The 24,454-nt window shown below is 39.2% G+C and overlaps 1 protein-coding gene across 1 annotated transcript in view; it reads right to left on the reverse strand.

The window, feature by feature from the left end:
• gal3st2 (galactose-3-O-sulfotransferase 2) overlaps positions 1-21,731 on the reverse strand; it is a 33,733-nt gene extending 12,002 nt beyond the window's left edge. The window contains exons 1-2 of the mRNA XM_032506749.1: positions 21,582-21,731; positions 1,808-1,912 (exon numbers count right to left, since the gene is read on the reverse strand). Of these exons, the coding sequence (XP_032362640.1) occupies positions 1,808-1,912; positions 21,582-21,637 (161 nt within the window). The 5' untranslated portion in view covers positions 21,638-21,731. The remainder of the gene's footprint in view (positions 1-1,807; positions 1,913-21,581) is intronic.
• Positions 21,732-24,454: the final 2,723 nt, after the last annotated feature.

Genomic DNA, 24,454 nt, shown 5'->3' on the forward strand with positions numbered 1-24,454 from the left:
CCCATGCACTGAATTCAATCCACAGTACACTGTGAAGACAGTAAAGCATGGTGGTGCAAAAATAATGTTATGGGGATGTTTCTCATACTGTGGTGTTGGGCCTATTTATCGCATACCAGGGATCATGGATCAGTTTCAATAGATCAAAATAATTGAAGAGGTCATGTTGCCTTATGCTATAGAGGAAATGCCTTAGAAATAGGTCTTTCAACAAGACAATGACCCAAAACACACCAGTAAGCGAGCAAAGTCTTGGTTCCAGATGAACAAGATTGATGTTATGGATGGGCCTACCCAATCCCCGGACCTCAATCCCATGGAACACTTGATATCAAAAATGCTGCTTCTGAGGCAAAACTCAGTAATGCAGAAGAATTGTGGGATGTAGTTCAATCGCCCTGGGCTGGAATACCTGTTCACAGGTAGCAGAAGTTGGTCGACTCCATGCAACATAGATGTGAAGCAGTTCTCAGAAATAATGGTTATACAACTAAATATTAGTGCAGGGATTTAAAGTAAAGCAAACCCTTGAGACATTTTTCAGTTTATACAGTAAATGTTTGTTTGTAGAGAAAAATGCAAATACTGCTGTTTTTTTTGAACAGCCTAATATTTCTTTTTCTTCACTTTCTGTAAAGGTATAACACAAACTTGATCAATCATGTTTTTGTTTGGAATTTAACATGCCAAGTGTTTCTTTGAACTGTGAGGTGTCCACACTTGAAGGACCAGACTTCAGATTTCACTCAGAAAGTATTTTTATTTTGACCAGTTAAACGGGTACCAGGGCGGTACAGGTGAACAGGTAAACAGGTGAAAAGCCTTTAAACACAAAAGAAATGAAAAACAATGATTAAACCGGTATTTTAACCAATACGGATAAGGTTAAGTGCTCACTACAGGACACACAGATCAAAGTAAGTATTACAATAGGATAAGGCATTAACTTAGGAGATAAATATATTTAAATCAGGCAAAAGTATTATCTAACAAATGTTTACAAATGAACAGAAAAGTATTTGACTGATAACTGTCAAACCAATTAGATGCTGTTTTCCCAATGCATTGATATTATGGAATTAAAAGCTATTCTATGGATTTTGAGCATTATTTACTTTTTCCAACACACTGCTATTTTTCTGAACATGACTGTATGTACAGGTTTTGGTGCAACATATGTTGCCAAACAAGTAATGTCTTTTTCAGGGACGCCCATGGTTATTTCAATGCCAAGCCAAATTTTGCATGTGTAACAACAGCATGGCATTGTAGTAAAAGAGTGCGGGTACTAGACTGGCCTGCCTGCAGTCCAGACCTGTCTCCCATTGAAAATGTGTGGAACATTATGAAGCATAAAATACGACCACAGAGACCAACTGAAGCTGTACATCAAGCAAGAATGGGAAAGAATTCTAACTCCAAAGCTGCAACAATTAGTGTCCTCAGTTCCCAAATGCTTATTGAGTGTCATTAAAAGAAAAGTGGTAAACATTCCCATCTCAGCTTTTTTCAAACATTTTCCAGGCATCAAATTTTAAATGAGTGAATATTTGCAAAAAACAATGAAATGTATCAGTTTAAACTTTAAATATCTTTCCTTTATAGTGTTTTCAATGGAATATAGGATTTGCAAATCATTATATTGTGTTTTTATTTGTGTTTTACACAAGCTCCCAACATTGGAATTGGAGTTTGTACACCACCATAGTAACAAAGAAAGGCCCCACCTTGCGGCACTACTAAGCATTGCCGTTATATTTCTGTCTGTTACAGGGTGGATGTGGAGCTTGGCAGCAGCAGAATTTACCTGGCCTGGCGGGCGACAAACGTCTGAATGGCAATGCAGACAACGAGCAGGATTAGCAGTATCCACAGAGATTGACGCCTGCTGCACACCCCTCTCTTCACAAATCTGCAGAGAGAGCACACATACACACACACACACACACACACACACAAACAAATCAATTTACTGCAAATTACGCTTCAGCTAAACATTCATCAAATCGCTTGCTCTGAAGCCAAAACCCAGACTGATACGACTGTTACCACTAGGTGTACGTGCCCCAGCAGCTGCTCCAGAGTGAAACTGTAATGAGGCTGAGCGATCCCATGAATGTGAGTGTAGCGGCTCCATACCAAGTAATGGTGGTAATGCACAAGCTGGTTTGCTACTTGCCCAACAAACACTTAACAAGCAAAATAAACTGGCTCCACAATCAGCAGAATTTTCACAAAAAACATTTTACTTTTCTTCTTTTAAACATCAAAAGAAAACTGTTAAAATATCAAAATGTTATAAATGGCTCAATGATTTACAAATAGCCTACAGGACATATAAATAGGACATATGAATACAAATTAACTTTGAGCTGTAGGGAACTTGAAAAACTGTCAAAATGAACAGTGATCAGATATGTCAGACATATCAAAATCCAAAAAAATACAAGCATAAATCGGTGGCTTAGGCTGCTCAAACTATCAAAATCAAAACAATCCAAATGTCAGTGAAAAGTAAATGTCCAACTGCAGGAATGTGCAATACGAGAAATGCTTAAATGGAATAAACATTGGTTTACAAGTTCTTGGCCAAAAACATCAGCATTTTTAGGGGTAACAGCCCACTTCATGGAAATGAAAGAGAAAGACAGTCCAAAACTGCAGACAGTTCTCTTAAGCAGCGAATGTTTCACTGGATCACACATTGGACAGATAATAAGTTTGAAGTTTGAGCATAGCTGCTTGAAAACGCCAGCTTGTGGGAGGAAATATGCAAGGATTACCAAGATGATGTGGAATCTTTCCAGAGCAGCTGCCAGCAGCAGTGGCTACAGTGCTTTGCACATTCATTGCAGCTTGATGTGAGAGATAGACCAAAGGAAATAAAAATTATAAACAGTGAATTAGCAAAGGTGACAACATTCTGTAGTTTACTCCATTCTACTTGTGGACTGGAGGAAGCATTTGAAGCGGAGTATGGAGCAAATCCCATCATCATCCAAGCTGTATCCACAAAATGGAACACAACTCTCTCCCCTTGTGGAGGCAGTCACTGACATGGATCATCAAAGCCTAAATTCTCTCCTTGACGCCCAAGGACATAAAGGCTTGTGCTTATCAGCCAGAGACTCAAGTCAGCCGAAAGGGCTTGTGGAAATTTTAGTCCCATTTCTTCAAGCAATAGACCTCACACAAGGGGAGAAAGTGGTGACTGTTAGTGCAGCTCTCCCTTGTGTACTCTCACTCAACGACCTCATGCATCTACTGAATGCATCTTGTCACCTGGCTGCTTTAGTAAAAGCACTGCAGAAATCAATGCTGTTTTCAGGGGATCTTTGCAAATGTCAAAATGGATGAAAACGCTCAACCCCCCCCCTTAGAGCATCCCTTTGGAGATATGGTCTACATGTTGTCAGCAGTACTTGACCCGTCCTTCTGACTCTTTTGGCTAGAGCAAGATGTCCTTGCACCAGATAAAGTCAAGAGTGATGTGAAGGAGATAATAGTTAGAACTTAAAACATAAAACTTTCTACGTCTTGGGCCACTGAAGGACACCTAGAAGCCTGAAATGTGTTTTGGCCCTTACCCAATGTGTTAAAAGAAGAGAAAGGGTAACTATTCCGATCTCAACATTTGGATTGTATTTTGTAATGTTTCTAACCATTTCTAACAAGGATTCAGTCCTGCGCTACAGTGGGGTTGCACCACACAGGGGCCCCAGAGCCTCTCTGTAAGATTGAAAGATTTGAACCCAGAGAAACTATTCAATTTTTTCATCATTGCACAAGATATTCTAAGGTGCCTTAACTCCAGAAAATACAGAATGGCTTAGGTCTGGTATACAACTGGCTTCATTTTGTATGAGGAATAGTGCTAAAGCAATGTTAGAATTAGAAGGTAAAATCAAGGATATGATAGGATAGGATATGAATAAAAAAATTACAAATTACAATTACAATTACAAAAAACAAAAAATACAGCACTTTCACAGTAAACATTCATTTAGTCAATGTTCAACATTAAACTATTCCTATAGCTACATTTTCCTGTAAATAATTCAATTCAATATGTTTGTTGTTGACAAAGCCGTCAAGGAACACAGGAATACAGGTTTAAAGTTCAAAATGTAGGGTGTGTTTTCCCCAAAACAAAGATTCACAAGTACATAAGGCCAAGACTTATATGACACTTAAAAAAAAAGGTCAACAAAACATAACTCTACTGAAAAATAAGACCAACAAAATCAAAATGTTAACTCAATTAACAGAACTCTTAAATGAAATGTGAAGATGTACATACACAACCACTTTCTTAAGCCAAGTGGTGTGTTGTCTGTACGCATTTTGAGCTATCCGCATGTATATTTACGTTATATACAGCGGACGTAAACATGCACGCAACTTGGCGTAATATCACAAGAAGATAGCAACGGTTGAGTTTAGGAAACATTACATGCAGGTTGGGTTTAGGAAAAGAAGAACCGGTTGGATTTAGTAAAAAAAGAACGGGTTTGGCTTTAGTAAAAGAAGAAACTGAAGGTTGAGTTTAGGAAACGTGACACGCGGGACTGTCTACTTCAACTTATTGCATTTTAACACATCACATGTATACACCAAACCTGCAGTAGGCCTAGCTAGGCCATGTGCAGAACATTGCAGGTTACTTCAGAAGTGAAAGAATGGCTTTTGTGATTTGCTTTACTCTGAGCTTGAGGAGAGACTTCACTTGCTCATCCGAATCAGATCCACTCATTGCCGGCTGATTCACGGGATTCACTTAACTCGTGCAAGCATCGAACACTTACGAGTCATCAAGGGCCCGTGAGTTCTCGAGTGAATCCCATGGTCTGCAAGCTTTGGATTGAATTGTAATAGGACTCAACTGAACCAGGTTCTCTGTGAATCACGACTCAAACAGGTCTAACTCTCAGTCAGTTTCTTGTTCCCTCTCCTTAGCTCTCTGCAAAAGAGGTGCATACGTAAGTGACGACATAAGTCACTCTGTTGCATTTCCGTGACATTGCTAGGGATTCTGAACCCCAAAGGCAGTTCAGGCTCTGAGTCAGATTGTGGGGTAACAATAGTGTGGTGGAATTTCTCTTGCCTTCTGTCGGCATGTCTTACGAGACTTTCCAGGTTCTGTGTCCAGGTCCACATCATAAAAGGCAGGGTTTGAGAGGGCTCCTCCAATGTATATGCTTGAGCTCTGGTCACTGCCATCCATCCATCTATGGCTGGAATCCAATAAATCAAACAACACAGACAGATCTCTGGCAGAGCAAGAAAAGGCAGGTTATCGATGACACCAATATTAGGAAGATAGATTTGACCTTGATGTGCATGTCAGCTGTTGGATAGGGGTTTTTAGCTCCATGCACACCGCAGATAGGAATAGTCTCATTAGTACTGATTGCATTAGATGGCACAAAATGTCTGTGTTCAAGGGTCTGATCACTGCCTGAATTTAGAAACTTCTTTACCTTTAATCTCAATTTAAGTCATTTTTACACATGGGTCTAATTTAAAGGTCTTATGGAACGAATGTTTCATTTTATGAGTTTTTTTTTTACATTAAAATGCATTCACCCAGCTTGCCTATGGTCCCCCAGTGGCTAGAAATGGCAATAGGTGTAAACCGAGCCCTGGGTATCCTGCTCTGCCTTTAAGAAAATGAAAGCTCAGATGGGCCGATCTGGAATCTGCTCAAGACCTCATAAGGAACAAGATTACCTCCCCTTATCTCTGCGATGCCTCCTCAGAGAATTTGGCCCACCCATGAGAAAAAGAGAGACATCATGGCTTTCAAACACTAGTGCTGCAGTGGCAGTTGGTGAACGTCGCCCCCCCTCTCTTGCTCGGTCGCTACAAGCTAAGTTTCCATCCACTTGTCAATCAAATTATCTGAAGTTTGGAAATAAAAAAAACGCATGTGAATAAAGCTGGTGAAAGTGTGTTTCCATCCAACAAATAAAAACCTGTGTGTAATGATATCACATGCTGTTTTGCGATCAAATTGGTATATCAAATTGATTTGAGACATTTTCAGGTGTTTCCATCCATTTTCGCACTAAATCGTACAACATTCAAGCAAACATATGCGAACAAAGTTTTGCTAGACAAAATGGATTGCACCGTCTACCAACACATGATCAATAATCAAGTTATAATAGTACTTATGTGCCAGCTGATAGTGACATATCAAGCTATAATAAGAATACAACGACACTATCAACACATTGCTATGATGATCCAGATGCAACTTGGCTTTTATTTTCCCTCTGGCACCGCTGCGAGACAACTCTTTTTTGAGACATGTCTTGCTGTTTGAGTGCCTTCTATTTACTCCGGTGGACGTCCCACGGCTTGTCGGAACTTTTGTAGCCCATTTTCTTTTGCTTGGAAATTAAATTCAAAAAGTCTCTCGTCTCCTCGTCCGTCCACTTACATCTGTCTTTCTTGACACCTGGCAAAATAATGGGCAGACATTAACTAAAACTTCTTCTTTGTTTTGTGGTGGGTTCAAACCATAAATTGACCTAAAACCTAATCGCAATTCATTATTTATTTGGCAAATAACGTTTCCATCAGCGTTTATCGCATAAGCCGTATATCATAAATTCCTTTGAGTCGATAGTCATGAAATTCCATCGAATTTTAATTTTCCATAAGGCATTTTTCATTCGATATCACTTAATTTGGATAAAAACGTGTGGATGGAAACATAGCTAAGACATTGAAATGACACGTTCTAAGGAAAGCTCATTGTGGGACTGGCTCTAGTGGCTGTAATTCTGCACAAAGGCTGAATTTCAGGAAAAAGACTTCAGATATGGTATTGGGGGACCACTAAGGCCTATATAAAAGCATTCAAAAAGCACCATGTCATGGGACCTTTAACTTCATTCTCAACACTCCATGGTACAAAATACAATTGTGTTATCTTGGATGAGTTCTGGGGGCACCTTGGTTTCAAATGGCCTTACTGATAACAATTAAGTATTTTGGAAGGAGGATTTGAGGACATATAAATGTCAAGGGAATGGGATATCCGCCAATATGTCTCAGGATTTATATCATATTTATGGAGAATGGCAACTTTAACTTCATCATAATGCAGAGAATCATCAATATCCATGTGTACATATGCCCTTCTAGCTTTTCCAGTGAGTAATGGTATGAGATGAAAACCCAATCTTTTTTTCCTTTGAAAAGCCAGTGCAATGTGTTCTAAGCATAGACTGTTAATAGTAATTGACAAAGTATCTGGTTTGGATGCTGCAAATGCGGAAGTGCCTTGAACCTGCATTCTATCTGAAGTCCAGCAGGGGGTGACACGGGCGGTTGCAAAGGAGGTTGGTTTCTGTAGAATTCTATGAGAAAGTGACCCACTTCTCACTTGAGTTATTACCTCAGTAAACATTTTCATAATGTGTTTTTGGTTTCAATCGCTACTTTTAAGTCTCCTGCAATACAGAATTTTTTTAATTATGGTCTTGTTGATTTTAAAATCAGCAACAAAGCAGGGGGTGTTTTAGGGCGTGGCTATGATGTGATTGCCAGTGAATGTGTGTAACGTAACATGGCTCCTCCCTCACTCCTCCCTTTCATCTAAAATTGTCACATCCGCAACAAGGATGGCTGCGCCCGTAATGGCAGACTCAACAACATAGCATATCTCCACAAACCAATGGGTGACATCCCACATGCTGTGTCCATTAATAGTCTATGGTTCAAAGGTAATTAAGAAATGTCCAAGTTATCATCCTCTGTGAGCCTTTCCAATCTGGGCTCATGAAAACAAGATGGACCTGCTGAGGCATGGGATTGGTAAACAATCTCTTTGGGAGCAGCTTGGACAGGGATGTCAACTTCTGGAGGCTCAGCGTTTTGGGGCCCATTTTAGGAAGGAGGTTTAACAAACTCTGAGTCTAACCCTGAACTCTGAGTTGGGAAACTCTGAGTCTGAGGTTCCAAAACAACTGATTTGAGTTGGTTCAATCAACTCAGAGTAGGTTGACTCAGAGTTAAGTGCATGCACCACCACTATAAAAAGGCAACATAAATGAAGCCATGATACTACAATTCACCATGGTAACAACCAGGGATGAGCGAGTACAGCATTATCTGTATCTGTATCTGTATCTGTTTACCACATGAATTATCTGTATCCGGATCCGTACTCGGACTGGGCGGGGCCTAAACCGGAAAGGGTGATTTCTGGTTCTCTTGAAATGTGCGGGGCTTTAACGGTATGTTATTTTAAGCATGCAATTTATATGGGTTGATCAGAAATTGTTATATTTATTGCTGATTAGAAAACTATTTACATGACAGCATCAGCATTGAGCTTCAGATCAGTGGTGTTGTCATGGTAACAAACAAACTATATAGGCCTACAGTATATAACAAGTTATGCAACAATAAATACAACAATGTGGTTGCAATTATTAAGTAAAATGTAATGAACAAGAGTTTTCATACTCAATAATATAACTTTCTTTTTTTAACTTTTAATTTTTCTATGATCAGTGTGATCATTTGATTATTTTGGTTCTTTTTTATTTTCACATCAGGTATGTGTGAGTGTGTGTGTCTCTGAGTGAGTAAGAGATACAGAGAGAGAGAGAGAGAGAGAGAGAAACAAAGAGAGAGAGATGGGGACGGGGGGTTAGAATGTGTTTGTGTGTGAATCTTAATTTGTAATATTTATTTATACCGCAACTGCCTTTTATTTCTTTTTTTAAAACACAGCAAGAAAGTTTCAGACACTCTGAAAAAAAAAACTAACTAACTAACTAACAAAAAACTGGTTAGAGCAAGCAGGCAGTTTAAAAAAATAAAAAAAACTTCCGACGGCAGAGATGCAACCCGAGTCCCATTCTACCGTCTGAACAATCCCCACGGTTACCAGAAGTCTCCTGGTTACTAGGTACTAGTTCAAACCAAAGTATAAAACAAACCTGAAGCTGAAGAAACCCTAAATGTTAACAGAAAAGACCTGAGCAGAGAGACGTTCACTTCTCCGTGTCCTGAGTGTGTGTTAGAACAGCCGGTGGGACACAACAACAGGAGGAATCTGTGTGTGTAGGGAGGGGCGCCGGGACTAGCCTATCACAGAATAGTGTAGGGAAGCGGCGTTGGGACTAGCCTATCACAGAATAGTGTAGGGGAGGGGCGCTGGGACTAGTACTGTGACTAGCCTATCACAGAATAGTGTAGGGGAGGGGCGTTGGGACTAGCCTATCACAGAATAGTGTAGGGGAGGGGCGCTGGGACTAGCCTATCACAGAACGGAGACACAGTCAGTGGAGACTTTCATTCAATCCGAGTACAGAAATTGACTCGTATTAGTTGTACAATACTTGTACTCGGCAAAAGTGCTTTATCCGTACCGGATACTCGTTTCAGCCGGGTACTCGGCTCATCCCTAGTAACGACCACAAAAACTGGTCGGTAGAAATACTCATGAGCACACACAGTGAGTGTGAACATACAGTATATTTTGTTAAAAAAGCAACACAGTGGCTGCTTCAAAAGAGAGATAATTTGCGTGGGAGAAAATTGCTGCTAGAGTAAATGCTTAAGTTCCAATATAGTGTATCAATATCAAATTTAATCATATGTATGATATTACTGGTAAAATAGTATTTAACCTGGAATCTATTTCATTTAGGTGCAATCCTGTGGGTGAAAAAGTCCTAGGCCTACTACTCACATTCTGAAGCTGCCGCACCATAATTAACAGAATTATAATTCATAATTTTTTTATTTCAAAGGGTTTCACATCATTCACATGCAATACTCTGGAACTCCTTTTTAATGGCTCTTACTGGTTTGTGTCCAGGGAACACTATAAAAATGTTTTTAAAAAGTTTTAGAGCAAGTCACACTCTTTGGACGGTGCTTTGCTGCAGTGGCTTTACTAATATGCAGTCACCAATGTTGTAAAGAAAACTGTCATTTACAGAAAAATGTAATGCGACACAAGAATGTACAGGCAATGGTCAAAATCCAGGGAAACAACAGGAACTCAGAATAACAGGACAAAGGGAAGCAGACAATGGAGCAGTATTGTATGAAAATGCAGAATTTTAAACTACTGTAAAAAAAAAAAAAAAAATTCTAATTGGAAAATTCTGAGACATAGATATGCCTAATAGTATATTTACTTTCACAAAGATAAATAAACAATCAACTGATGTTTAAAGATGCTCTATTTTGAATTGACTGCAATGCGTAGATGGACACAATTCAAACTTTTTTTGAATTCACTTTGTGAGATGAAATCTTCCACTCTAAATCTATAGTGATCTTCGAATATTGTGATTTGTTTCCATCAACATCAAAGATTTAGTTTGAAAGAAATTGTAAAATGTGTTTACTGTATGCAGTAAAAATCTGAATAAAATGTTTGTGGAGAACAGTCTGGAAATGGAGTTCCCAAAATGTGGTCTCAAAATGGCGGACTTCTGTTTTGCTGTAGGGTGTGGCTCCAAGAGGCTTTTTTTGTACCTCTGTATACCAATTTTCATTAGTCTACGTGTACTGTACTGCAGAGGCTCAATCTTAGAAGTTTTGTAGGGAGCACGGACATCTACAAAAACCCATAAAATATCAAATTCTTTACCAGACCTGCTACATGCGCAAATTTTGGTGAGTTTTCAAGCATCTAAAGCACCTCAAAAATGTAATTAGTTGGGGGGGGAAATAAACGGAGCAGTTTCAATATGGCCTTCGCAGACCTTGTTGGTGCTCGGGCCCTAATTATATATTCTCCACAACCATTTGGCGACGCCCAGAAATTATCTCACAACCCCCTTGGGGGTTTGCACCTCCAGGTTGAGAATCGCTGCCCTAGATAATAGGTTATAGACCCACACCACATGAGACCAGACAGGTATTGTGTTGTGTTGTGTAAAAGCTTCCCTTGCACGTCAGGCCCAACCAACTCCAGCTGCTGTGAAACAAAAGCCATAATCACACCTTAGCAAAATGTTTTGTTTTAGCATATCGCACAAGCAGCCCAAGAGTATCAGCGTCTGCCTTCAATAACCCAAAAGTCCAGATTTTTTAAACCTAGAAATGAATTGCCGGGACCCAATTCATAGTTCAGAGGAGAGAAGTGGTCATTGGATTAGTCATGTTCTGTTGGTTTGATGTTTTAGCACAGCCAGAGTTTTCTACAAACAGAGTTCAGCAGCCAGCCACAGCTCCAACCACAGCCCCAGATGGAAAGGACTGTCTGTGGCTCCCCGCCACACTGTGGTTCAGCTCAGAGCATTGGTAAGATTTAAAAACAGCTCACAAATATAGTTCCATTTTGAATTTTAGTCAGGCTCAGTATTAAAAAAACAGCTTTCACTGTAGTTTTGACTTTTGGACCTTTAATGAATAGGACAGCTAAAAACAAGGAAAACAGTGAAGGGGAAGTGAGGGGGGTTGACCTGCAATAAAAGGCCGTGGGTTGGAATCAAAACCGTGCCGCTGCGGTTAGGACTCAGTCTTGGTACATGGGAGCACACTGAAGCATTACGTAAGGTGGAGGAAAAAGCATTGGTTGGGAATTGTTTTCAGCAGCATATTAATCCCTTTTGGTAGTGAGTATTTGGAGCCGCAGGACAGTGTATGTGGGATGGAGTCAAAATAAAGAGTCAATGGTACTCAAGGCACATGTTTCCCAGTTCAACAGTTTGGCTCATAGATGTGTTATTAATAGTTTTAATAGCACTGTAAGTATTAAAGTAAACAAAATCAGTCCAATGTAGTTTGCATATGCTTGACAATTGAATAACTCTACAATGCATTAACAAAAAAGTTGTTCCTAATTATTATTTTACCATATAACAAAGTAAACAAAACTAGATATATTTGTATGCGGTGCTTATCACAATTCAACTTTGTGCAGCATTGGTTTTCTTTTTTTTTGACTAAATAACCAAGTACACAAACTAAAAGATGTCTTCACATACAGCTCTTACTACAAACCCCAATTCCAATGAAGTTAGGACAGATTAAATTGATTTGCAAATCCGTTTCAACCTATAATTAATTAAATACACTACAAAGTCAAGATATTTAATTCTCAAACTGATAAACTATTGTTTTTTGCAAATAAACACTCCTTTTGAAATTGATGCCTGCAACAAAAAAGCTAGGACAGGGGTTTGTGTACATGTGGAATTCTTTCCCATTCTTGCTTGATGCAAGACTTCCGTTGCTCAACAGTCCAGCGTCTCCATTGTCATATTTTGAGTTTCATAATGCGCCACGCATTTTCAATGGGAGACAAGTCTGGACTGCAGGATGGCCAGTCTAGTAAATACACTCTTTTACTGCAAAGCCACACTGTGACACATGCAAACTGTGGCTTGGCCTTGTCTTGCGTAAATTAACAGGGACATCCCTGAAAAAGACTTTGCTTGGATGGCAGCATATCTTGCTCCAAAACCTGTATGTACCTTTCAGGATTAATGGCACCTTCACAGCTGTGCCAGTTACCTATGTGATGGCCACTAACACACCCCTATACCATCACAGACAATGGCTTTTGAAATTTGCGCTTATAACAATCTGGGTGTTCCTTTTCCTCCTTGGCCTGAAGGACATGACGTTCATGATTTCCAAAAACAATTTGAAATGTGGACACATCAGACCTCAGCACATTTTTCCACTTTGCGTCAGTCCATCTCAGATGAGCTTGAAGCCAGAGAAGTTGGAGGCATTTCTGGGTGTTGTTGATATATTGCATTTGCTTTGCATGGAAGAGTTTCAACTTGCACTTAAAGATGTTGTGACGAACCGTGTTAACTGGTAATGGTTTTCCGAAGGGTTCCTTTACATAATGATCGGTTAAATAATAATAATAATAATAATCGGTTTTTAATGCAGTGTCGTCTGAGAGATCCAAAGTAGATAAGGAAATCCCTGAATTCCTTGCAATGTACGTTAAGAAAAGTTATTAAACTCTGTCTATTTGCTCACGCAGTTGTTCACAAAGTGGTGAACCTTGCCCCATCCTTGCTTGTAAACAACTGAGCCTTTTGGGGATGCTCCTTTTAGACCCAATCATGACACTTTCCAATTTTTTTTTCAATTAACCTATTCACTTGTGGATTTTTCCAAACAAGGTCCCAACTTCATTGGAATTGGGGTTTTAATTTCGATACAGCCTTTGACTGAGTGAACTAAATGTATTCTGCTGAGCATTTAATTTGTTTAGGTACTGTATCCAACCGGTAGCAGCAGTGCTGCTTTGCAAAATGTTCACTATCAAAACATTACATTATCTATATTAAATGGTCATTAGACTGCTTTTGTTTTCTAATTTAAAATATATCAGACATTTTAGCCTTTTCTGCAACAGCTGTCATAAAACAAAATATCAGACACTATATAGCAACACTGAACAGTTAAACAATGGCTTGATGTACCCTAATACTGATCGTTGAGATCAGATTGGGACATCCCTAATTACTGTAATACAGTTCAGTGTTTCGACCTACAAGATTCAGTCCTGTAGCCTATAGCTGCTGTGTTATGTCTATGTGTATATGAGGAACTCTCCTTAACACTAATGACAAATGCAATGTACTTTATTCCCTCTTTGATTTGTTTCTTCTACAAACCACAAAATATAAACTGCAAAAATACATTAAAAGAAAAAGATAAGAAATGTGTTTTGTTTTCTGTGTCTTCTTGATCACATGGAGGTTTGCCTGACCAAGATCTTGTAGGTCAAAATGTTGCAATAGTAAAAAACACAGCCTCTCCTTTTCCTCTGTTGCTGTTCTGTTCTGTCACAGTTCAGCCTAGAAATGGTAAATTCCACTATTTAATGTTTCTGGTAACAATCACAACAATAAGTGAAATAGTTACGTTATGTTTTACGTTATAAAACAACAAGACATTTTACTGACAAAAACAGAACAGTGTTTTTTTTGGTTGCAAACACTTAAGAACAGTTCATCCAGTGTTATATTGGAGAATACGTAAATCCTTATTAAAAAGGTTTCCCCGGACTATACACCAACATCTGGAACCCAGCCTCCTCCTCCTCCTCCAGCCTTCACAAACCTGAATTTTTAACCTCTGTATGTGATTAAGAGGTGGCTTTAAGTTGTCAACTCTGTCTGGCAACGTTGGGCTTGAGCTCAGATTTGGATCAGTTAGGCTGCGATCAGACAGGCAAACTGCGATCCAGCAAATTATTGAATGGTAGTCTGGCACTATGGGAGTGTCACAAATGGCCCATTTGTGTGACCTCCTGTTGTGCTCTGTAACCCCCTATGTATCACAAGTAGTCATTATATTTCACAATTAATGTTTTTCGTCAAATTTCTGACAGCAATTAAAGGCAGCTTTATTTCACAGGAGAGCGAGAGAAAGACAACAGACAAGCGAGTGGTTTGTTGTTGCAGGAAATGTTCAGCTATTACACAAACTCCCAGGCAGTTCGATGCTTGTGTTTCGTTTTTTACCCTCATAGTGTGTTAAAACTTTCTTGTTGCAGCGATAAAGGCAGTGATGTTTCCCATTCACTGTACAGGACTCTTACACTGCCTCAAACCACAGCTTGAAACACACCAACAAGTGCGACCTCTGGTTACATGATTGGTCACCGCAGCGTGACGTGGTGTTGCGTTTCTCCATAAGTTGAGTTGCTTCTGTATTTTAACTACTGTTAACAATGTTGAGAATAAACTTTCCTTTGACTTTTTTGAAGCCAACAAAGACAAGAAGTCCTTAAAGCTTGGAATCTTAAAAATCCATCCAGAGTGTCACATTGGCAGTGCTAGATGACACGAAGGCAACCTGAAATGACGGCTTTGCCTTTGACATGTTGCAAAACAAAATCTTTATGTCAAGCCTGTAGCCCTGTCTGCCCTTGGACTAGACTCAAGGTAACAGCAACCTACAATACTGTTACACTTATCAGGTCTATCAGTAGACTGTAATCTGATGCTGACAAGCTACCATGCCACACCGGCTGGTACCTGATACCATTATCAGCACCGAGCTGAGAAACGTTAGCCTGCAGAAAGTGATTTGGCCTTTTGATTTGGGTGCTATTCACATTATAATTTGTTGTTCCTTTAAAAAGAAAATTTATTTTCTTAATCTTTAAATAATTCAGAAAGCTTATTCAATTCAATTCAATTCAAATCAATTCCATCAATTATAGGCTTATATAAAGCTTATATAAAGACGATTTCAACAGAAGATGATATGACACGTGTACCCTATATTTTCTTCCGACAAACTTCCTGACAGTAATTTTGCTTCACAGGAAATTACCCTGATTTATTTAATTGAGTTGGTATTCATTGCCAAGGGAATATAATACTTAAAGGCTAATTAGGCTTTTTTTCAACCTAGATCCTATCAGACCCAGCACTGACTGGAGAACCTAGTACATGTTTTTTTGATGGTGGGGGAAACCAGAAACCTATGCAAACACAGGGAGAACATGCAAACTCCACACAGAAAGGCCCAGAACGACCTGGATTCAAACCTAGAACCGTCTTGCTGTGAGGCCACAGTGCTGATCATTAGGCCACCACATTACTCATTAATTATTCCCTTGTGGCTGATCACATTGGTGTATCTGATATAGGCGGGCCAGAGGTGAGTTAAACAGATGAATGAGATTAAAAACAGTTAGCTCCGACGGTAGCTAAGCATATGGGGCTCTGGATACGTTACCCTGTGTGGAATTGTGATTGGTCATAGTGTTTTCCAATAGCGTGCAGTGAGATTTTCAAATGAATGCTCCCCTCAAGATGGGTGGCTTTCATTACTCAATGCCAGACCCTTAATCTTTTGGATTTGGGTCTGGATTTCCAGGCTAGCCGAAGTGAATAATGTGAACAAAAACGCCGTAACCACAAGCTGTGAACAGGGCTGCAATTTAACACTAATCTGGGCATTTCAGTGAACCAGCCCTTTAGTGGATGTAAATTGAAGGTGCGGGATTGCCCAATAACTTACATTGTAGCTTGGTTTGCGGCCAGCAACTGTACCGATCTTGCTTTATAATGGACAAATTTAAGTGATTGTTGTACACGTCAGTCACTTAGACACAATACATTGTAAAAATAGGGTTGAAAAAAACTCAGTTACTCTTTAATAAACCAATACAGTCTGAGTCAGGTGACACACTCTAACTCGGTTTTTACCAATCTTACACTAACCTGCACTAATTACTTTTTTTGCTCAAAAAGAGCAGCACGAGTCATCTTGTACCTCTCTGTTTATACTTTCCATCTGCCTCAAAAACACATTTCTCTGCTGTGATAATTATGACATAGCACAGAATCATACTACTATGAGTCAAAGACCAAAAGAATAGAAACAAACATTCAATACAGAATATAGAATAGACATTGAATTGTGATCTTCCCTTAGTACAGGTAAAATCTGATAGGAATCAAAAACAACATAATTTTATATTTCCCAAATAAATCTCTACACACATTTGTGCATAAAAGTACATCAAATGAGAATAACTGGTACTGACACACTGGCCCCTAGATTCATAGTATTAAACTGCAAATAACAGCCTATAATTGGTTGCTATTTTATCAGCTGATTCTAGTATTTTTAGACTTAAAACATAAATAGAAGCTTCAGCAATTTTGCCTAAAAAATGTACTATGCTGTGGCAACGTTTTGAAACATCATTTAGACCCACAAACTGTAAAAATAATCAACAAAGCTTCCGGGTCTTAAAAGTGAAGCCAGTGCTAAAGCTCTTAAAATCTGCATTCTCTGTTACTATCAGCAGGGGGCAACTACATTGCTCCAAAAATAAGTCTGTTTCCATGTAAGTATATGAGAAAATGAACGCAGTATACATTTTCATGAGTTTATGGTCTCAATCACTAGTTTCAAGTCTTCTTCAATACAGTATGATATTCATTTAGTAAATGAGGGTCCCATATATTTTAAAACATACAATTAAGCAGGGGAGGCTTTAGGACCTGTCAATCAGGACATAGGCTTAGCAATGCTAACCAGCACCCGAGTCAGAACAGCAGCCATTTGTAACTTTACACCTCCGTTAGCATTACCCCCTTTAACTTTTAGCCGTCTTTACAGTTAGCTAAATTTACCAGACAAAATAAGGATAAGGCGCCAAAAGGACTAATACTAATATTAATTTAAAGATGTGATAGCATTGGATCTGGACAGGAAGGATAACTCTGGGAGTTGGAAGGGGTGTGTCGCGATTTCGATTTTTATTTTGCATATCGTTACAGCCCTAATAATGAGACATTACAACAGAGGTAACGGACAATTCCGCTTCCAACCTGTAGGGGGACCGAAGAGGAAAAGTTCTTTAGTGTTGCTTTAACTGGAACATCTGCCAAACCTAGCTAGCTACCACTAGTGCTAGCTACCGCTAGCTCTAGCTGGTAACTTAAGGAAATGTTTGCAGACTTTCCTGTACTGCTGTATATGCAGATGAACAGATCCATTATCCGAAGGTCTCTGTTTACCCGCTTATAAATCTGTACTAGATGACTCGCTTCAAATGGTTTGAAAATTAGCAACTTTCCTCTTTAGCATTTAGCTTAGCGCAGCACCATTGCATCCATAAACAACCCTGCCGTGGCCCCGCCATCCTCACAAGCTCCACTCTCCTGCAAAATTCCCCACGTCAGGTTTAAAAAAAATGCCAGACTCAAGGCTTCAAGATAGCAGCTCACAAATTAATGAGTGACATCACTCATGCTCTCTGTCCATTATTTTTTCAGTAAATGTTTAGACCTCCATGTTGAGAAATAAAAATGTTAAAACAGTTAAATAGAAAATAAAAAATCTGAATTAATAAAACGTTTTGGAGACCATCTTGAAAAGAGTTTGTAAAATGCTTATCTTGCAAAGCCAGAGCTACAGTATGTCCACTGCGCCCTATGGTAGCTACAGAAACGTCTAAATACAGGACACAAAACCATATTTATAATTTCAGATTATATGGAGGTCACTATACCGCTCTACCATTGTAGAGCGGTTGCCTGCCAATCAGAAGGTTGGAAGTTCGATCCCTGCCCCTGCAGTCATTGTCGAAGTGTCCTTGGGCAAGACACTGAACCCCGAGTTGCCCCCGGTGCTGCGCATCGGAGTGTGAATGTGTATGAATGTTTATCTGTTGAGCAGGTGGCATCTTGTACGGCAGCCCCGGCCACAGTGTGTGAATGGTGAATGTTTCCTGTAGATGTAAAAGCGCTTTGAGCAGTTGTTAAGACTGGAAAAGCGCTATATAAATACAGCACATTTACATTTACTATGGTGCATATTCCCAAACATAACCTTGAGATACATGTAATGTATGAAAACTAATACAATGAATTTTGGGGCAAAGCAGCACTATTTAGGCACATACATACTGGTTGGTCTCTCAATTGTGAAGCTTCCTCATCACAAATTGTATATCTGATAATATATTATATTTGGTCACTTGCAGTGATGTCGGGGACATTTTATTTTTTGTAATGATTTTTTATCATGCAACATTTGCCAAGCTACATTTAGTTTAAAGGTCCAATATGTCATATTTTCACTGTAATACATACAATAATGACCCCAATGCGTCATCAGATATTAAGGAAACATGCTAAGATGAAACACTATCTTTTCTAACAATGTTAATGCCAGTATTTTCTCCTTTTGAAATTTCCGTATTGTGATGGATTTTCTGTTTGTGTTTTGGCCTGTGTGTTGTTAACAACTACCCAGTTTGGCAGCCAGGCCGGGTTGCCATGAAAGCAGCAAACAAACGGGATCAATGGAGATAGATTCTACCCGACATTAAAGCAGATGTTTCTAACAGTTGCGTGACCAGAAACATAACAAACCCTGGGTAAATATTGGAGATGTATTTGAAAGATGAAGACAGCTTTGAGCCCGAAAGGATGCTGAGATGGCTACATTCCTCCTAAACAGGTAAGCATTAGATTCAGGGTAATTTGATGTCATTTCAACATTTGTGTAGCTACTCACATTAAATTATATAGCTAGAGTACCCAAGTTGGTTACCCGTAAAAACAATTGAGACACAGCTAGTAAAGTCATCCCAACTGGTCCTGGCTAACGCTGCCATGCTATCCCTGCTAACGTTACCGGAGGACCAGGCAAGCTGGCCACAGCTTTTTGAGTGTAGCCTGTTCAGCCGTAGCCGACAACGGTGAGATATTTGTAGCCAAGAGAGAAAATCGGGAAGAGGGGACCTTGAGTTTGCAGTGTGTACGGAGCCCCTAAGGGGACTTGAGGAAAAAAAATCTAAAGTTTAGTTTCATGTGCTCACGTGAAACTAAACCGTGAAACCATTTGCGCACATGAAAGTTTCACGTGAGCACGAGAACGTTTCGTGTTAGCACATGAAAATAAACCTTAAATTTATTTAATGTGCGCCACTTTGAAACCCATTTTGTGCTGTTATGAACAGTGCCAGTGCCACAGTCAGCAGCACTGCAGCAAATAACTCCAGTTACAAAGGATGGCAGCTAAATATGAAATTTATAGATGCCAAAAGGCTTCAATTTGTCATAAGAGTGGGACATTCCATAACGGTTAACGTGGTTTAATGCAACGAATGATTATTACATTTCTCTCTCATATTGCTCCTCATCCTAACCCCTGAAAGCAGAAATATGTCAGATAACGTCCGTAACAATTGAACTTTGGGTTAGATTTTTTTTGACAGTTTTTAGTGGTTATGAAGACCAATATGAGAGACAAATTTGGTGATTATTGATTGTTGTTTATCCCATTCAGTTCTTGTCTAATTAATTGAACACCCACTTTCCTTATTTTTAATCCATTCTCCTTGCATTTTGTGTACATCCACCTATATCCGTGAGTTGATGTTTGTAACTGTTCATAAATGAAAGTAATTGCCCGATCTAAATAGCAGAATCCTTGCCCCGGAACAGATTACAACATTTTAAAATCTGCTTTGTCGTATCAAAACAACATAATGGTGATGACTTGTAAGCAAAGCAGCAATGTCCTTATAAGGAAATACTAGATTAAAATTTAGTGCAACTGACTTTCACGTGAGCACATGAAAATAAACTTTAGGTTTTGCGTGTGCACATGAAACTAAACTTTAGATTTTTTTTCCTCATGTCCCCTTAGGGGCTCCGTGGCAGTATGTTTAGCGATTGTTTCAGTAATTCTAAGCCAAGAAAGTGTGTATTTCAGTAGGGTGGGAAAGGACGGCAAGGTAGTGGTATTTTTAGCGGCTCATATAATAATTCCAAGCTGAGGAGGTGTGTCTGTCGGGTGTGTGGAGAGGACAAGAAAATTGTCAGGTTTTTAGCGGTTACTACTGTAATTCTAAGCTGAAAAAGTGTGTCTGTGAGTTGGGTACAGAGCTCTGTGTGAGCACATGCTTTTATATTTTATGTTAACATAGCCTGCATCTAACCTTAGCTACTCCGCTGTGCTGTGGAGTTGGATGTCTGGCTATGTGAGACACGACCAGCAACATTGTTGTGGTTGCTGCGGTCTTAGCCTGGCAACCAACGTGAACTTTGAGTCTGGGGAGGATGGGGCTGGGGAAACCGCAGTAACTATTTAAACACTAATTGCCAGTATTACATATTGCACCTTTAAGTTTTTGTTGGCTGGAAATGTCAAATATTTATCAATTTATTAACAGAGATCTAATATGGTTATTTAACATTATGATGTTATATTATTTAATAATGTTATCTAATACGGATATTTGTTTCAACTGAATCCAATGCAATTTTCTTATATAATATTAACTCTTCAGGCTGCAACTAACAATTATTTTCAATATTTATATATAATGTTGCTATTTTTATGGTTAATTGATTGATTGAGTCCAACATAACTAATTGTTCCAACCAACAAAGAAAAGCAGTAAATCCTGGCTGGTGGAGCGGAGAAAAGTTCCATGTTTCTCCATCTTAAATACTATGAACTGTTCATTTACTGACAATCAATTAATCAATTAAACAACATAGCATTTCAGCAATAGAGCTCATGTCTTACTATTTAGCTTACACACAGACAATGAGAATATGTCAGCTTGTAGCCTACCAAAAGTGATAGAATCAAAATTTGTTTTTCTGGGTTGGATATTTTCTACAATTAAAAAAAGTAGTCGTTAGTGACCAAAGAGTACAAAAACACTAATTTCAGCCATGGTCGATCAGTTCAAATGCTGATTTAATAAAATATATAATTTATAACAATATTGTTTCGAGCTGATTTAAGCCTGTGGATCATCATACCAAAGCCACCTTAATGAATGACTTTAAATTCAGTTTTTAGTGTTTAAGTAAAATTTAGGCTAACATCATCATCATCATCAGTGTCGACAGGCTACACGAGGTCACCTCAGACCCGGTAACATTACTCCCTGCAGGAGGAGGTGTTCTCTTACAGCGAGCGGTCAATCAGTCAGTCACTGTTTCAGCTGCTTTAGACTAGAAACAAACATGATTATTTAAGATAGGCTACTCTGTGGGTTTCGTGCAGACTACTGAGGCTGTAAGTAAATTATAAGTTAGAAAACATTGAAATATGCAGAACATGAGTGGACTTACGAGGTAACAGCGCTCGGACACTGGTCTCTGATCCATCTCCTCGGTGGGGACAGCATCTCCCCAAAACCCCGACAAAAAACCTGACAAACTCCCGCTGCGAATGTTTCCGCAATCCTTGCTGTCTGCAGTCTTCTCTCTCCTCTGTCTGTGTATGTGTGTGTGTGTGTGTGTCTCTCTCTCTCTTCACCTCCCTCCCTCTCCCTCTCTCTCTCTCTCTCCCTCCCTCCCTCTCCCACTCTGTCTCCCTCCCTCTCTCTCACTCTCTCTTTTGGCTCCTCCTGCTGAACTGAGCTCAGTATAGCAAACGGAAGTTATAGTGTTACAGTGTAATAAGATATAAGTTAAAAAGATGCTTTATTGTCATTGCATGTTAAACACAACAACATCTGGTTTGACAGCACTCCACTTAGCTATAATTACCTAAATAAATAGTAATTTATACAATATCTATAGAAATATAAGGAGTATACATAACTAAATTAAGTGTATTTCAATTACAGAGTGATCAATTTAACATTTACAGACAGAACAAAACAACAGATACATAAATAGTTTCTAAAAGTGTAGAAGATTATGTTGGGTTATGTGTTGAGCAGCCTGTCCACAGCTCTGGGAAAAGGTAATCCATGCAAGTATGGTTTCATCTCTAGCTCACCCTAATTATTTTTCACACATTGATGTATTAAAATCTAGTCTTACCTTAAAGTGGACATATTATGCTTTTTTTGTATTTTCTGTCACATCTACAATGTTATAATGGTTTTTTTTATGTTTAACGTGGCCAAATAATGATGTAAACATAATATAGAGAAACTCCGTTAAAACATTAAGATTTCCAACTGTTCTTAACGCTCCGGTTTTAACAGTTTTTTCTACTCTCAGCTAAGTGTTGTGTGCCGGAATGCTATGATAGGTCATCTGCTCAAAGTCGGCAGGACTGGAATGTTTTCCTTACTACGCTAATGCGGTGGTGTTAACGTTGCTGTATGTAGTTACATGCCACTGGCAGTAAAATTGGCAGGTTAAAGAAAGTTTAGATCACTATCGGTACCTACTCCAGTGGAGATGGCGCTCCTGGCTGTATCTGAGTTTCCAACTTTTTCTTTTGCTTTGAAAAATGTGCGAATATCCGTCTTGTGAACTTGAGCTGAATTGATTGACTAGCTTTCTAAAGATCTAAAGTCCAAAACCCAAAAAGTGCGGGCAGGACGTTTACACATGCTTAAAATTTGAGTTTTATCTTTTTGTCAAAATCAAAATTAAGATAAAAACAAATATTGAATTCTTAGTTATTAAATCTAATTAAGTAATTGAAACCAATATACATTATGTTTCTGATGATTTATTTAGTCCACACTCCACCCCTTTTCCCTACACTGCCTTTTATTTTGGCAATGGATTGGCATTTGATTGGTATACTAACCAAACCAAACGGAACCCCTACCAGAGAGCGGCCTGATGGCCACAGCAATTTGGGTACGCTCAAGCCAACTTTACCTGCTGCCCCTGCACTGAGCTGTTTGAACTCCCCACTGCAGGTTCTTTCTGTCTGCAGCAGATAGTTAAAATGGCTCAGTCAGGAAACTCTCAAAGGTGCAGTTGGTCAGCAGTTTTTAAGGGAGTCTGTTGAACCTCATGGTCCTTAGAAAAAAAACAGGCGGTGGTGTTCAAGCTCCAGGTGAGGCCTCAGGTATAACAGTTAAACAATTAAAAACACCAACTATACCCGAACCTGTTTTTGGTTTTTGGTTTATTTTTGTAAATAACTTGTTTTTTGTGTTTTTCTGCGGGTAAAGTCGATAATTATGCTACAGCTAATAGACAACAACTTGTATGCTGCCAAAACTTTCTGTGTATAACTTGCACTCCAGAGTTTCTGTTCCACGTGTGCGAGTAGTCAACATAAATAGACTTTACTGACGTGTTTGGGTCACAGGCATACAGAACCAATGTCCCATACCAAACAGAACATCCTGTACCAAAACGATGCTGGACAATTACTGGACATTACAGCCCTATATGAAATGAACAAATATGTCTATGAAATAAATCCTGAAATATATAAAGAAATGTAAATTTAAATATACAAATCAGTCAACATAGTTGGGAGGTTTTATTTGAAAAACGTTTTTCATTTATTTCATGGGACTTTAATTTCCTAATGCCGTACATTTATTTATTTTTTTATTTTTCTCTTTTATAGACCTCCAGTGCTGGGTCTAGCTGCTGCAATTTTCTTCCAGTAGCAGCCAGCTAGCAGCTAACCACTGGCCTGTTGTAGCCCAGTTAGCGCTGGCTCTGGACCGTCTCAGCAGCGGGGAGGACCAGGGTTAACCCTGGAACCAGGTGAATCTGCCAAGCTCATGTTGTATTTTCTCTGCCAGACAGTGCTATGCTGGTGATGCCCTGGTCCTAGGGAGATGTTCCAGGTACCTCCAGCTGGGAGGAGGCCTCGGGGAAGACCCAGGACTAGCTGGAGGGATTAAATCTCCAACCTGGCCTGGGAGCACCTCGGGATCCCCCTGTCAGAGCTAGTTAATGTGGCTCTGGAAAGAGATGTTTGGTGTTCCCTGCTGGAGCTGCTGCCCCTGCAACCCAACACCGGATAAGCGGACAAAAATGGATGGATGGATGGATGGATGGATGGATGGATGGATGGACAATGCAAAACTTCTAAAACCCCACTCCTTCCATATTTTTGTTTCAATTGACACCAAATTTGGGGAGGTACATCACCAGACTGTCCATCACAAATTTACCATTCCAATTTTTGATTTATCAAAAATTGAGCCCAAATACTGCAATTTCTTCCAAACTGAAGCTTTGATGTTCACTAAAAACATTACAACAATCAAAGATCACTGAACATTTGG

The sequence above is a fragment of the Etheostoma spectabile genome, chromosome 3, assembly GCF_008692095.1.
Source record: "Etheostoma spectabile isolate EspeVRDwgs_2016 chromosome 3, UIUC_Espe_1.0, whole genome shotgun sequence".
NCBI lineage: Eukaryota > Metazoa > Chordata > Actinopteri > Perciformes > Percidae > Etheostoma > Etheostoma spectabile.